The sequence below is a fragment of the Sinocyclocheilus grahami genome, unplaced genomic scaffold (genome assembly GCF_001515645.1).
Source record: "Sinocyclocheilus grahami isolate Dianchi unplaced genomic scaffold, SAMN03320097.WGS_v1.1 scaffold96.1, whole genome shotgun sequence".
In the NCBI taxonomy this organism is placed as follows: Eukaryota; Metazoa; Chordata; class Actinopteri; order Cypriniformes; family Cyprinidae; genus Sinocyclocheilus; species Sinocyclocheilus grahami.
Genome location: NW_015505275.1, coordinates 2,995,964 through 3,010,820, shown reverse-complemented (window position 1 = coordinate 3,010,820; position 14,857 = coordinate 2,995,964). Strand labels below are relative to the sequence as shown.

At 36.4% G+C, this 14,857-nt stretch overlaps 3 protein-coding genes across 4 annotated transcripts; 2 read left to right on the top strand and 1 right to left on the bottom strand.

Annotated features, from left to right (window-relative positions):
• Positions 1–221: 221 nt before the first annotated feature.
• Positions 222–3,546, bottom strand: LOC107587829 (HORMA domain-containing protein 1-like). Of its 2 annotated transcripts, none has more exons than XM_016275772.1 (15): positions 3,484–3,546; positions 3,302–3,352; positions 3,026–3,170; positions 2,886–2,946; positions 2,760–2,796; positions 2,605–2,625; positions 2,440–2,466; positions 2,236–2,303; positions 1,918–2,069; positions 1,295–1,452; positions 1,107–1,196; positions 965–1,016; positions 796–863; positions 612–692; positions 222–341 (listed from the first exon to the last, which is right to left on the bottom strand). In XM_016275772.1, exons 2-15 carry the CDS (start codon positions 3,332–3,334, stop codon positions 255–257), a joined length of 1,080 nt encoding a protein of 359 aa, XP_016131258.1. In that variant the 5' UTR covers positions 3,335–3,352; positions 3,484–3,546; the 3' UTR covers positions 222–254. The 2 variants fall into 2 exon arrangements, with proteins under 2 accessions (XP_016131258.1, XP_016131259.1); XM_016275773.1 differs by having other exon boundaries at positions 3,302–3,339; positions 3,484–3,488.
• Positions 3,547–5,419: 1,873 nt separating this feature from the next.
• Positions 5,420–11,415, top strand: LOC107587831 (alpha-endosulfine-like). Its single transcript, XM_016275774.1, has 3 exons — positions 5,420–5,596; positions 8,357–8,479; positions 8,626–11,415. The coding sequence occupies exons 1-3, from the start codon at positions 5,540–5,542 to the stop codon at positions 8,797–8,799; spliced, it is 354 nt and encodes a 117-aa protein (XP_016131260.1). The 5' UTR covers positions 5,420–5,539; the 3' UTR covers positions 8,800–11,415.
• A 670-nt stretch (positions 11,416–12,085) lies between these two features.
• On the top strand, positions 12,086–13,691 carry mcl1b (MCL1 apoptosis regulator, BCL2 family member b). The gene is made up of 3 exons (XM_016275771.1): positions 12,086–12,604; positions 12,826–13,076; positions 13,181–13,691. Exons 1-3 carry the CDS (start codon positions 12,229–12,231, stop codon positions 13,295–13,297), a joined length of 744 nt encoding a protein of 247 aa, XP_016131257.1. The 5' UTR covers positions 12,086–12,228; the 3' UTR covers positions 13,298–13,691.
• The last annotated feature ends 1,166 nt before the right edge of the window (positions 13,692–14,857 follow it).

Genomic DNA, 14,857 nt, shown 5'->3' with positions numbered 1-14,857 from the left:
TCTGATGTCAATACCAAAAGCTCTTGTGTGAATGGGCAAAGGGGCTTCTGTGGTTTCTGATCAGTGACAAATCAAATCCCAAAGTCAGTGTTTTACAGCCGAGCCTGGAACTGCATATCTGGAAAGATGCTTTTGTCTCTAGCCAACTTCTTAGAACACTCAGGCAATAAGCCAACATATATTTAAAAAAAACAAAAACAAATAAACAGCATGTTTGCCGTGTGACTGTATTAGAAATACTGTGAGTGTACAAGTCAATGTTCTTTAGGTACACTGACTTTGCGCCTCTTCGGGGCTGATGGCTGGGGATCTTGGCTTAGCGGGAACTCTAACTGAGAGATCTGCAGAAACAGAGGAAGTGTTTAGTTGTGGTAAATTACAGTTAATCAGAACAAGAACACTTGAAAAAACTGTTTTTACGTGACTCATTTGTTTACTTGACCCTTTTTCCTGGCTCGGATTGCATGATAAGAGTCATCAGAATGACACATTGCATTTTGTATTTTAAAACTGTTCACAAAATTCCACTGATTATATTGGCAAAAGACGTGATAAAAATCCAACCTACATGACAAGATCCAGATATGGACCATGGGCAGTGTATTTCTTACCTGAGGGTCAAAGATGCGTCCGCTCCTGGTCTTCCTTGCATCCACCTTAAGGTCAGCAGTTTTCTTTACCAGACTGTCCATCTAAAATATGCATCACATAATTTAAAACAACTTCCTCTCATCCACAGGTCATTAAAGCAGACTGGTCATTTACTTGTGTGTGTGGTGAGTTGTGTAGCGCTACCTTTGCATTTGTTAGATTAAGATCCTCCTTGCCACTTCTGTGACCCTGTTGTGAGTTTTCCTGAGTTTCTGTAAATGTGACAGACCATGAACAACAGCTGCTGGGAGTTGGTTGCATTTTCCTTATTTTAGATTCATGCTGATCTGGCAAAGCAGAGTCTAATATTCACCTGAGTATTCAATGCCTGCATCAGTGATGACATTCTCCCTTGTTGTACACTCCTGCAAGCAAAAACATCCATCTTTTGAGATTAATCCTCACATTTTGTAAGGAAATGAGAAAATGTCTGCTAGTTATTAAAAAGACCCCACCTGCTGAACTGAGGTCTCAGACATCACTCCATCCTCAAACATGTTCAAAGACCATTTTGTACTCACACATACTACCTCCTCCTCATCAAACTGTTCACGCACATGAAAGACATTGATCACTGCTTTCCATCATTGATCTTATATTTTCTTCTAGACAGATCAGTAGATGTCTAGCTTCTTTATCTCACCGTCTCAAGTCTCTTTTGCTCAGTGGTGACATTCATTCTGAGGCTATGAAAAGGTGTGACCACCTCTCCCATGGTCAGATTTACTGGTTCCCTCTCGAACAACAGCGTCTCGTTGTCATCGTCCTTGAAGCCAGGTGGCTGATACTCCTGAGGGGTCACTGAAACACAAATACACACTGACTCTAAATACCAAAGGTCACCAAACATTTTGCGATGAAAAGTTGAAAACCAAATTATAGTGAGGGTTGTTGTACATAAGTAAATACTGCATCATATCCAACTGTATCATTTTATTTAAGCAAATTAACTTATATTCTCTATATTGGAATGTAAAAATGAAAAATGTTAAAAACAAATTAGAAACAAAAATATGTTTCAAGGGAATTTTTTTCCTCTTGTGATATGATATGGCAGGTCAAATTAAAGGTCATCATGCACCAAAATGTGAGCCACATGCCCTTGTTTGTGCATCTCTGATCTGTATGTTTTGTGAAGATCTGCAAAGTATCAAATGCTTTTAAATAACTTGAATAAATATGAAGTTAACCACAATAACTTATCACATACTAAAAAAAAAAACAATAAATGAAATGGTCTGTGTCACATAGCAAGCGTAAATGTACCCTCATCATAATAGAAGAGTTTCATGTTGAGGCAGATGTTGTCAGGCAGCGGGCCGAGATGTTGCATCAGCACGTAAAGTTTGCGCACCAGCAGCATACTGGATTTCTGGGTGTTGTCACAGGCCATTTTACTCTCAATCTGCCCATTTTTGCTGGAAACACAGACAACAATTTTCAAAAGTGCAACATTCATATAGTCAATGCGCAAACACATGGTAGTAAATAATAATGCTGTAAAAATTTTATTAGGACATGCCATACAAATACAAGGTATGTATTTTGGGCTAATTTTGTTAACTGCTCAGACAGATAGGCCACCTCTCAAAGTCCATCTGAGGTCCGTTCTCTGTGTACTTGATTTTAAACTGGTAGCATTCGGTCACTTTCTACAACAAAAGCAAAAGCGGAAAAGTAAAAATGGAAATTCAAAGTCTTAAATAAACAAGGTCATCTTGCACTGATTTCATTATTATTGCATTATATTCAAACGGTAATTAACATTCAGGTATGGTGTCTGGTCACCTGTGGGTTGTCTGGATCACAGTAAATCTACAAGTAAAAACGTAACATTTTCATTAAAAAATATATTATTATAAGTTACAGCATATAAACTATTGTAGTTCTGCATGCAAAGTGTAGTTTTAAATTGATTACTATTTGTTTTCAAATCCATTAGTTAATACTCACTGATAGAAGAACCATGCGCAGCTGATAAAGTAAAGCAGATGCAAAAGGTCAAAAGGTCCAAAGGTTACTGAGAGTGATGACCAGTATATATCTGGTTACTAAACTGGTTATTACCCATAAAAAAAATCTACAAAAATACAAAAGCACAGACTTACGTATCTTTTTTGAAGTGCATCAAAACATCCCTGCAACCTGAAATAGTAACTTAGAGGTAAGATACTCTCCAAGCAGCATATTATACTTCCAAATGATGTATATGTACTTTATTAAGGGAATACTACCACTGCACAATCTGCTGAGCACCAGGACAGCTATGCTCTCGCAGTATTAGGACTTTCAGCTCTGTGAAAAGAAAGAAGGAAAAAAAATGAAGTTGATCAGGATTTCTGTTACCTGTACCACTCTGATGTATCATTTTTACCTCCAACATATTTGTGTCCATAGGCCTTTTCTGGGAAAAGACCTCTGAGGTAAGTGATGCTTGAGACCGCAATGGCTAAAAGTTTCTTCACAAGCACCAGTGACTGCTGTTCGGTGGACACCACATCAGGCAGCATCTGACAGCGCTGAAAAACACATTCAGTAAGAAACATACTGTTAAATGTACAGCTAATGGACAGGCTGGCAAAAGCTAAAGGTAAATTAACGTCACACATGGTATTGTGCTAACGTTAGATGTGAAAAAACAAACCTTTACCTGAACAGGGCGCAATTTCTGTTCACAAGCCATGATGACTGTAACAAAACCCTAAAATTAGCATCCGCAAACATAATGAGCGATTTTCAGTTAACGTTAAAGCCTTTGGTATTTGAACAAATGCGGCAGATTTTCAGTCACTCAAAAGCACATAAATATGTAAAGAATATAATTATTTTTACCAGATAAAGTTGTCAGTAAAAATCTTCAGTGATTCTGACGTACGGTTAAATTGTAAAATAATGGCAAATATACTAATAAGCGATAATTACGTTGGTCCGTGTCAACCGACTTTTAACCGTCACTCTCGCGCTCGCGCGCCATCCACCGATCGCGAGAGTGCGCGAGTCTCGCCATCAACTCCTACGTGACGTCATGCCGAAAAGAAGAGCGCTGTCAGTCGAGTGTCGAAATATTAACAGTAGGATAACAACAAAACGTGACTTCTCTTGTATTTCTTGTCTAATTATGTGTAAGTACCATATAAACAAGCACACATGGGCTTATGAATAGTTAATACAAAAATAAAATGATGCCATTTTGAATATATAAAAGCGTCACATCGGGTACCGTTTATTTTTCTTTCTTTTCTTTTCTTTCTTTTTTTTTTACATTTTGTCAATTGTTTTTGTGTATTGACATACAAATTGTTATAAAGTTTGACTCTTTGTGACAAGAAAGCATTTTTAAAAACTAAAATCTTAGAAATGGACACAAAACATTTTTAAAAATACAGTATTTTTTTTTATCATCAGCGCATTGTTAAATTGACTAAAATGCCATTCTTGCCTAAGGTATGCCAGCCTTGAACACAGTGGGAAAATATAATACATTTGGGGTAGAGGATTGCAGATTTACTTGTTTAAACGTCACTGCATGACTGATGAATTGTAATGGAGTCAACTTAGGCCTAGGCCTTATAATTACTATTTCAAAAATATTAATCAAAAGGTTTCTCCTATATAACAGTATTGTCGCAGGCATTATCCATATTAAAAACCTGCCCAAGTGGAATGACCTGCCCAAATCAATCCGAGCAATCCGAGTCCTTAACCATCTTCAAGAAACGACTAAAAACACATCTGTTCCACCTTTATTTGACCCTCTAACTCTAGCACTTGGTATTCTATTTTAATTCTACTTTATCTATATTTATCTTCTTTTTAAAATGTTTTTATTTAAAAAACAACAACAAAAACAAACAAACACTATATACACACTTGTTTTTCTTTGTGTGTGTGTGTATATAATATATATATATATATATGTGTGTGTGTATGTACATGTGTATATATATATACACCTTGCTACGTGTTCTGTGTTAGGCTAACCAAGACTTGTCATTTGCACTTATATATTGTTGCTCTTTTGTTAGTTTTGACTGCTTTTATTGTCCTCATTTGTAAGTCGCTTTGGATAAAAGCGTCTGCTAAATAATAAATATATGTATGTTTATGTATATACAGTATATGTATATGTGTGTGTATATATATATATATATATGTGTGTGTGTATGTACATGTGTATATATATATACACCTTGCTACGTGTTCTGTGTTAGGCTAACCAAGACTTGTCATTTGCACTTATATATTGTTGCTCTTTTGTTAGTTTTGACTGCTTTTATTGTCCTCATTTGTAAGTCGCTTTGGATAAAAGCGTCTGCTAAATAATAAATATATGTATGTTTATGTATATACAGTATATGTATATGTATGTATGCATATACATATATATATGTGTGTATGTATATGTGTATGTATATATATATATATGTATATGTATGTTCTGCTCTTTTGTTAGTTTTGACTGCTTTTATTGTCCTCATTTATAAGTCGCTTTGGATAAAAGCGTCTGCTAAATAAATAAATAAAAAACCTGTCATTTATTGAGAATTTTTATCAACGTCTCCTGAAGATTTTAATACCATTTAACAGTTTAAATTGCCCCATAATGTTTATTATTGTGTGAGCTCGCAAAGACATTGTAGCCTACAATTGGTTACTTTTTTATTTTGATGAGACTATTGGAAATCTACGGGCTGATTCTCCTGTCACTCAAACATCAATCCAGATTCCGATTGGCTCTTCTGCTGTGTGACCGTCCTCCAAAATGACGTCACTGCAGCGAACGCCATTTTGATACTGAACACCGTGGGTGGACCAGATCGGGTACGAATAGACAGCGAAATTTACACTCAAACACGTTTATTAATTGGTCAACAAACGCCGAGCAGCCATGTCATCAGATAACCAGGACACGGAGACACATTCGGAGCAGATGGACGAGACTCAGGTGGGGATTAGACTCGGGCTGCGCCTCGCTCGGTGCAGTCTCTTGTGGTGTCTTGTCAGTTTCATCCACTATAATGTCATTACGCCTAAATACTGTTATATTAAAATGGCTTCTTGCTTCTTGCTCATTGACACCTTTAACACAGAAATGTCTCTGACTCTTTGCAATTTGATTTCTGAGCTGTTACCTGCATGAGTTGAACAAGGTGATAGACGAGCATTTCACAAGCATGAGCCTCCTTTTGATTGGTCAGGGAACTCAGACGTCACGAAATAGCAGTGTTTGATTGGTTCATTCTGTCACTTTAGATTTTGTCACGCCTATTTTAACCTGATGGTGTCAGTTGGGTTGTATGAACGAAAATAACTGGGGCGCCCATTTTTCATGTTTCCTCATAATGTTGTCAAGCCCAGCTATGATAACCAGGTTCTAATCTGTATTTATTTGAACGAGCCATGTTCAGTTTATTTAAAAATCAGAAGACCTTCATAGAAAACACAGTTTATTGACAATTTTGTGCTAAAATGTCATGCATACCATAGACTGTATAAAAACAGATGCATATATGAGAAAATGAGATTCAGGACACGACCACAACTCCCAAGTACTTGCAGTTTTTAAGAGTAGTTTTGACTGAGGGGAACATAATAGCCTTATTTGCGCTCGTTCCAGGTGGTGCTGAATATAGCAGCTCATAAATTACTTGTTATAGATCCTAGTGAATCAGCATATTGGACTTTATTAGAAGAGTATGTTTCTTCTTCAGGTCTTTTGTGTTTATTAATGTCTAACTGTGTGTGGAACGTGCTGTCAGTGGAGGAAAAAATATATAATTATGATAAACTGCAGTTTTAACGTTTTAGAAGAAACAACTTTTTTTGTTCCCTAGACCCGATCAAAAACCTAAAAAATAAAATGCTATCTCCTGGGTCCTTGTAGAGTTGAATAAACTCTAAAAAAATAGGAAACTGTTAAGATTCTGCGTTTGTGTTTTAAAATGCTGTTTTATGAATTGATTTTGACTCAGAGGCTCATAGGGTGTAGCATGTACAATTAGTTACAGTGTCAAGATGATTTACAAACCTGTTTTTCTGCAGTCTGCTTTCTGCTAAAATTGCATGCAAATGTATGTGTCTTTTAGCCAACATAACAAGAATTAAAGATCTGCCCCACCTGACACACGGTCTAGTCATTTGCAAAAATGGTCTTTATCTTAAGTCATGCAGTCATAATGGAGGCATGCTTAAACATCTATACTGCAGTCTGTATCATTAGTCTTCTCTAAAGGCTGCTTTTTGTTGTTTACAATTATCCAGGCCTCAGTCTAAACACACGCCCACATGATTCCTCAGCTTAGGGCAAAACGGAGGATGATTCAAAATGCAACCAAACAACTGAGGTCCTCAAATATTTGTCTTTCTGTAACCTTCTGTAATCTTGCTATGTTTTGCTGCCCTATGCAAGACCTGAAGACCAATTGGGCTGTTTTACTGTTCAAAACAATGATCTCATCTCACACCACAAGACAGAAATGTGAAGATGTTTACAAATAGTCTAAACTCGAATGATAGAATTTCCAGACATTCAGATTGAAACCAAAATTTAGTTTCCATAATGAAAAGTCAGAAAACACCTGGGAATTTAATGCCAAGCTAAACAGTCTTGCTGTACCTTGCCCTGAAATGTGATTAATGGTCACACCTTTTGGGAATTACTGGAGGAACAATAACATGATGAAAGGGGTTTTATTGTTGTGTTGTTATATTGTGGGTGTGATATTTATCAGCTGAGTGTTGATTATTAGTTTGTTCCTTCTTCCTCTTTATAGCGGATATTTATTTAAAGGTGAAGAACCACCATCATGCCTTACTTGTCAAACTAAAATGACTGTGAAACATATTTTATTGGATTGTAATGGTTTTAATGTAAATAGAAAACGGTTTTATTCAGAGGTGTGTCTAACTGATTTAGCATATTTAAAAATGTATCACCTGAATGAATTTTAGAAGTTTTGTGTAGTGTACATCTGAGATTTCTTTTATAACCTTTTGTTAATTGTATACCTTGTATCATTTATTCAGAGATCGCCATGAAAATTGATGCTGGCATGGCGTTAAAAAGTGAATACATTTATAAATAAATCCTCTTTATAGTCATGGTAGTAAGACTAAATGAAAGCTTACTACTTTTTCTGTTTTATAAAGATTGTTTACATAAACTAATTCAAAATCATCTCATACCTCTTTAAAAAATACTTTTAAATGGCAAGGATGCAGTAACTGATCAAGTGACAGTAAACACTTTTACATTGTTACAAAAAAATCTATTTCAAATAAAAGCTGTTCTTTTGAACTTTCCATTCATTAAATAATCCTGAAATGTATCTAAAATGTATCATGGTTTTTCTACAAAAATAAGCAGCACAACTGTTTTTAACATTGATGATAATTAATGTTTCTTGAGCTCCAAATTAACATGTTAGAATGTTTTCTGAAAGATCATGTGACACTGAAGATCATGTGAAAATTACAGACTTATTTTAAGGTGTAATAATATTTCACAAAAATAGTGTATACTGTATTTGTGAACAAATAAATACAGCTTTGATGAGCATAAGAGACTTCTTTCAGAAATATAAAAAAAAACATACTATCCCCAAACTTTTGAACAGCAGTGTGCATATAAGAATTTTACACTAAGACTTTTTAAAGCATTTATACTAATATCTAATAACTACACATCGCAATAAATGTTTTTCAGGAATCCCAGGACACAAACTCAAACCCTGTGCGGACAGAGGAGGCCAAATTGAAAGCAAAGTATCCCAGCTTGGGTCAAAAGCCAGGTGGCTCTGACTTCCTGATGAAGAGACTGCAGAAAGGGGTAAGTTTAAACATTTCAACAACTGAAAAAGTATGTTTTTAAAGGCATTCATTCATACAGATTGTTGACGTTCCAGGTGTTTGCAACATAGCCAAAACAAACACGACCTTTTTATTATTTCATAAAATTTCAATTTTTGTCTCCAGCAAAAGTATTTTGACTCAGGAGATTACAACATGGCCAAGGCAAAGATGAAGAACAAACAGTTGCCTGCCGCAGCCGGTCCGGACAAGAACATCGTCACCGGGGATCACATTCCAACCCCTCAAGACCTTCCGCAGAGAAAGTCCTCATTGGTAACAAGTAAACTGGCAGGCTAACGTCACCCATAGGTTTTGAATAAACCCTCTTACCAAACTTCCAAAACCTCCCCAGCCCCACCAGACCAGCTTCGTCAGACTGGTTATCAATTTATTTGGTTGTATTTGTTTTCATTTGGGTGTAGAGTTTTGCTGTCATTTTCGTTTCACTTCAGTAGGTCTAACCAACCCAGCTCTGTTACCCTTTTCAGTGTCCCGCATAGAGTAGGAATAAACTAAACCCTCTGTACTTCAGGCCCCGGTGGAGCATGATGCACTTTACTCTGTGTACCCTGTACATCAGTGATATTATGAACAAAACCCTGAAGACTTCATAAAATGCTGTTCAAAAGATGCTTTTAAAAGTGTCAAATAATTTGAAAATGATTTAAGATTGTTTTAAAAGGCATTGTTTTCTATATAGATAATACTTGACAGCCACTGGCCCCAGATGTACATTGGAAGCCCTCTTTTTCATTCATAATGACAAATGAATGAATGTTTTATGAGAATTTCTTGGAAAAAGTCAGTGAACAAATGGTCAGAGCAATTTTGGTAAAGAGTGGCTGGCAGCTGTGTAGCCTTCATCCGCTCTTCTACCTCTCACTCTCTAAATATGGCTCAGTTGAACCAAATAACGGCTGCTTATGACTGGATTGTTTTTACTATTCTCAGCCTTCACCTTCCATGGTTGGATCTGAGCAAGCGGTTCCAATCAGGCTGATTAGATTATTGTAATCGCAGCTTTTGGGTGTAAACAGAGAATGTTGTAATTCACTGATAATAGCCAAGAGCAGAAATGGTCTTTGAATGTGGCATGATAATGAAAGGGGCTTAAGAAAATGATCTTGTCATCGCACAAAGCATGCGTTAAAAGATAAAGTATGTTCATAGAAAGTAGTGGCTATATGTGTTAAATCATTAGGGCATCTGGAGTCATTCAGCTTTTATGTACACTAACAGCAGTGTTTGTTAATGGGATTAATGTGCGATATTTTGTGATATTTCGACGCATATGTAATGTGATGCACATGACCTCTTTGATCATCTCAGATAATGACGACGTAATCATCTTGTCCATCTTAACCAAATTAGTCGATTTGATCCTAAATATCTTTGTGTTTTGAGGAATGAGATGCGGAAGGAAATTTGCAGAATTAAGCAGCACCTTTGGTTCAATATTTGTAAAATATTTCAGATCTAAACAGTAAAATTCTCTACTTAAATTTGGACAAAGTTACATTTAAACATATAAAAAGTATTGGAAAACATTACCCATAGATTGCTTTGACATGCAGCTTATTATCGGGTTTCAAACCAACAGCAGTTATACAAATGACTTTAGGGAATATTATATCCTGTAACCCATTTGTTTCCTCAATTTTCTCATCATTTAGCAAAGTGTCCTTCTTCAGAGGGCATGAATCGATTATCCTCTGTAGCTTCTTCAGAGTCTGAAGAAGTCTGTGCAGGGCTGTTGTAAATCATTGGAAACTTTGTAGTGGATCTTGACAGCTCATTTATTCCAGGCTGTAAGACTTCGTACACTCCTTACAGAGTCCTAGTATGAGGATAGATACTTTACAGAGCAAATCTAGACTCAATCTTGGCAGTCAATCCAGGTGTCTTAAATCAGGATTTGCATAGTCTAATCAAGTTGCCCCTTCTAAAACCACATACTCGCCTACATGTGGCCTGAAGATTTAAAAGAAAATGTGTTTAGCCATGTGAAGTTAACAAAAACATGTATATTAATGGTAAAAAAAAAAATACTGTACTATCACTATGTAAATCTCACTAAAAGGTGAATTACATGTAAGGGATTGAATGTGTTTTTTCATGTATGGTTGAGGTGCTGGTGGCAGTTGGCAATACATCAGGGAAATATGATGGTCTTGCACTTAGTTTTTTGTCACTTGATGGTATGTGTGGATGTACAATGTTTCCTTTGAGGAATGCGTTATTGCACAATGCTAGGAGATAATCTTATTTTGTGCTGCAGCCAAATTGTAAATAGTCAAACTGTGCATCTGGTGTCATATTTGTGCATTTTGTCTTGCATTATCTGTCTCAGTTGTCTTTCCAATATACACCAAGTTTGTGTTTGACCTTTTATTTGTTAATATTGTGTGTCTGAATCTCTGCTTTTTGATGCAACATATCGACAAGAATATCATCAATTCTAGTGTGAGAAATGTAAATATTGGGGATTAGAAATGCTTGTATTGTAATTAAAGACAGCTTTGTAATTGGCTGGAGTAAATTCAGACAAATCTGAACTGAAAACCTTTCCACTATACACTGCAATGTGATATTCATGGTAACTACATATTAACTCTAAATCTACAATTTAAAGCACTCTCTATTAGACACACAAAGATGTATTCTTTGCATACTTTATGGAGCTTTTAATGTTTCATAATTTTATTTTTGTGCCCCATTTATATATTCTTTATTGTTTCAGATGTTTTGCTTGAATTACTTTGTGTTTGAAAGTGGATTTCCAGAACTTTCCAGGTCTCAATTACAATTATATTTACATGGAAGGATGGCAGATCACGCAGTAAAGATAGATGTTTAAAATTAATACTGGAGCTATATCTGAACTTCAAATAAAGTTTTACATTAATAACAAAACCACTGAGTGGTACTTTTAAATTTTTCTAACGAAATGTAAACGTCCATATGTGTACTTTTGTGATATTAAAAACGTATTTCTATTATAGTGTAAGTAAATCGTGTCTACTAGTTGCCAGTGTGCTCATTTCTATATTGTTTGCCAAATTAAATGGGGCTCTTCGAAAAATGTAAACTTATCCTTGAGAAATCTGAAGCTTTGGCTGCTCGCAATTTGCTTTTCTGTTCTACAACTATTTCTCACTAGAGGGAGCGCCACTCTGAAAAGCTGAAAGCGGACCAAGAAAAGAAAAACATAGGGTGGAATTTTTAAACCCAAACAAGAATACAGATCTTGTTTTCATGAACATCTCTGGTCGTCCATAAACTATGGTCGTTAATCCTACCAAATACCTAGCTGTGAAACATTTTGACATCAAATGATTTTATATAGCCTATTATTGCCTCTGCTGATGCAAACCCGGTGCCGTTTTGCGAAGAGAATGTAAACATATTATTATTGTGACATATTTGGGGGCTTTACATGAATGTGGGGCGCATTTAACGTGCAGAACCAGTTGTAACGTTTCGACAGCGCAGCTGCGTTCAGTACGTGTTTCGTCAGTGATTGGTCAACAGACAAAAAGTCCCGCCCCTGTATATGTATATATGTATATATATAAACAGTGCAAGCTTCTCCCACACGCGTCCGCCTTGCAAAAGTAAAATGTAGTAGATTTGAGTGTAGTTTCAATTTCGAAGGACGTCGTTTCCTACCAAATAAGTTACATCGTCGATAAATTGGATTAAAATCATTAATGTGAATTAGCGAAAATGTTCCCTGGGAGTAAAGTTTCAAACGACAGCGGCTTTTGGCCATGCATTGGAATAGCAGCTCTTAACGTCAACAACAGCTCGAGCGGGTTTGGTCGCAAGCCACTTGTAATGCCAGAACTGAAAGCCCAGAACCAGTTCACAGGGAACGGTCTCCAGGGCTCGGTACCATCCTCGCCTGAGACGGACTGCGAGGAAATAGATGATTACACCTCCATCTACGCCGCCCTGGAAATGGACACGCGAGAGATTATTGACGCTTTCTTAAAAAGCTTTACAGGACTCCCTCATTCTAAAAGTGAAAAAACCCAGGTTCTGTCTACGATGAAGCGGGTTGTGGACAGTCTCGCGGTGAAGCACGAACTGGCTTACAAAGGTAATTTCACAAGTACTTCCTTTTAGCAAGTAGCGCTCTATGGCTTTCATTTCGCTTTATTTCATAATGTTTATGCGTTGATAAGAGCAGGGCAAATATTGTTAAAGAGTCTTATGGCAGCCTCACCCTCAACACACCTGGCCTGGCAGGTTGCGCCACTTCATGCCATGTATTGCTACATTTATGAGTCAGCAGTGGCCTTTAACATTTCACTCTTTCAGGTATGATTGCACGGCTGAATCTGGAGCAGAAAGGAGAAGATGTGAGTTTTGTCAAGACTGTGGCAACAGAACTCTTCAGCGATGGCATCACAAACTGGGGGCGCATTTGCAGCCTGCTGACTTTTGGGGCAATGGTATGCAAGCATCAAAATGATAGAGGACTTGGCAAGTGTGTGAGTCTGGTGGGGGAAGAGATCTCTTCCTATCTTCTCACAGACCAACGGGACTGGCTGCTCAAAAACAAAGCATGGGTGAGTTTTTATTTCCCCATGACAGGACTGCATATGCTCTTATTTTGAGTTTTCCTTGGTTTGTAACCTGTACTCACCTGGTGTATGTATATTTTTCTCCTTAGGATGGCTTTGTGGAATTTTTTCATGTCCCGGATACAGAGGCAACTATGAGAAACACATTGATGGCCATTGGTGGTGTGGCAACATTCGGAGCTGCTCTTGCTTATATGATACGGTGAATCCAAATGGACTTTGTGACAGATATTGAAAAACAAAAAAGACTCTAAGTTAACCTTTTTTTTTTCTTCTTGGAAACGTCTAGGAGAAATCAGTTTGCTTTTTTGTTTTCAATATTTTGTCTTTTTTGGATGTCAAGTGTATATATAAAAACTTGTTCAAATCAAAAACTATTTTTTTATTAAAAATTAAAATTTAAAATGTTCAGATCTCAATTGTTGATGTTCAGGTAAAACTTTCAATGCCAGTTTTTGTGTTCAGTTTACACAAGAATCACATGTTAAATTGTCATTACACATCCAGCAGTGTTCTGCATGCTAGAGATATACTTGGCTAAATTGGGAATTTTGAAAAAGCCATACAATAAAAGTCACAACTATTTGGTGCAACAGATTTTTTTATTTTTTTATTAAACTGTGTAATTAGCCATTTTGGTACAACCCTTTCACATTTTCACGATTTCACTTTTTCAGAAATATTCTTTTGCGATATAGATTTCAGGTGCTGGCTTTAGCTTTAAGTAAGCTTTAGAGCCTTTATCTAAAAGCTTATGGTGGTTCTGTTTTTTTGAGTCCCAAGTTTAGGACTATGATAGCTAACCACAAGGCTACTAAATGTTTTCATTACTTGCAGATTGACCTTTTGGATACACTGAGAAGTCATGGTCATTGATCTTTTTCTGTGAATACTGTTTTCTAAACTGCAAATTAAACCTTGTTTTAATATTCTTAGTTAATTAATCCCTCACCACCATTAAATGTGTGGCTAGGCAAAGTACAAACTGTATGTGCTTTATTTAGCTAATCATTTGTAGCTTCAAAGGTTTTCTAGCTTTTCATCTTGGGTGTTATTATAGCAGACTTGTGTAAATGGTTAGAGTTGACAATTTCTGTGTATGCTCTCATTCACTGTTTTTGCGGCCTTGTGAAAAAGTTGCACTATGCTGTCGAAATATTTTAGGAAGTTTGTCAGAGTCACAAAGAATCTCACTGATGTATGTGAACACCATTCAAGGGGGGAGGGGGGAATTCATGTATCTTATTTCAAAGAGTTGATTTTGTTTGCTTAGTCATGTTGTTGAATCACACTGTACCAACTGTAAGACCCAAACATATTAATACTTCATATACAAACCCCTTGCCATCTTTCTAGCTTTTGCCATAAAGGGTTTGTAACCAAATCTACCAGCCACTGATGTCTGATTATCTGTACGACTGAGTATCTTGACTGTAATCCTGGCTCAAAATATATTTTTATTTTGTCACCTATAATCTGTCTTAAATTATTTTATTCTGAGAAACAAATAATAGCACAAAATATGAATTCCTTTCCAGCTGCTCAATGTGGAGCAGGAAGCATGACGTAAATATGACCTCAGTATTTGTCATTGTGTTCTGATCCTTATACAGAGGAAGTTTGTCAATTGAATTCTTAATCTCTTTGTTTGCTGTACTTTTAGCCTGAAGCTGCTGGATGTAGCCAGTTTGGCTTGATTTCTAATGTGGAAGTAATGGTTGTTAACATAATGTTTGTTAACATCATGACTGTCACACGGTTTGTGT

Bases quoted from the DNA above. Each gene is read 5' to 3' on its own strand.
- LOC107587829 (XM_016275772.1), bottom strand. From the start codon at position 3,334: ATGGCTTGTGAACAGAAATTGCGCCCTGTTCAG. The intron at 2,626-2,759 runs GTAAGTCTGTGC...TTACTTTATCAG, and splicing joins ATGCACTTCAAAAAAGATAC to CTGCGCATGGTTCTTCTATC. The intron at 2,070-2,235 runs GTGGCCTATCTG...CTGTGTTTCCAG, and splicing joins CCTCAGATGGACTTTGAGAG to CAAAAATGGGCAGATTGAGA.
- LOC107587831 (XM_016275774.1), top strand. From the start codon at position 5,540: ATGTCATCAGATAACCAGGACACGGAGACACATTCGGAGCAGATGGAC. The intron at 5,597-8,356 runs GTGGGGATTAGA...AATGTTTTTCAG, and splicing joins AGCAGATGGACGAGACTCAG to GAATCCCAGGACACAAACTC. The intron at 8,480-8,625 runs GTAAGTTTAAAC...TTTTGTCTCCAG, and splicing joins TGAAGAGACTGCAGAAAGGG to CAAAAGTATTTTGACTCAGG.
- mcl1b (XM_016275771.1), top strand. From the start codon at position 12,229: ATGTTCCCTGGGAGTAAAGTTTCAAACGACAGCGGCTTTTGGCCATGC. The intron at 12,605-12,825 runs GTAATTTCACAA...TCACTCTTTCAG, and splicing joins GCACGAACTGGCTTACAAAG to GTATGATTGCACGGCTGAAT. The intron at 13,077-13,180 runs GTGAGTTTTTAT...TTTTCTCCTTAG, and splicing joins TGCTCAAAAACAAAGCATGG to GATGGCTTTGTGGAATTTTT.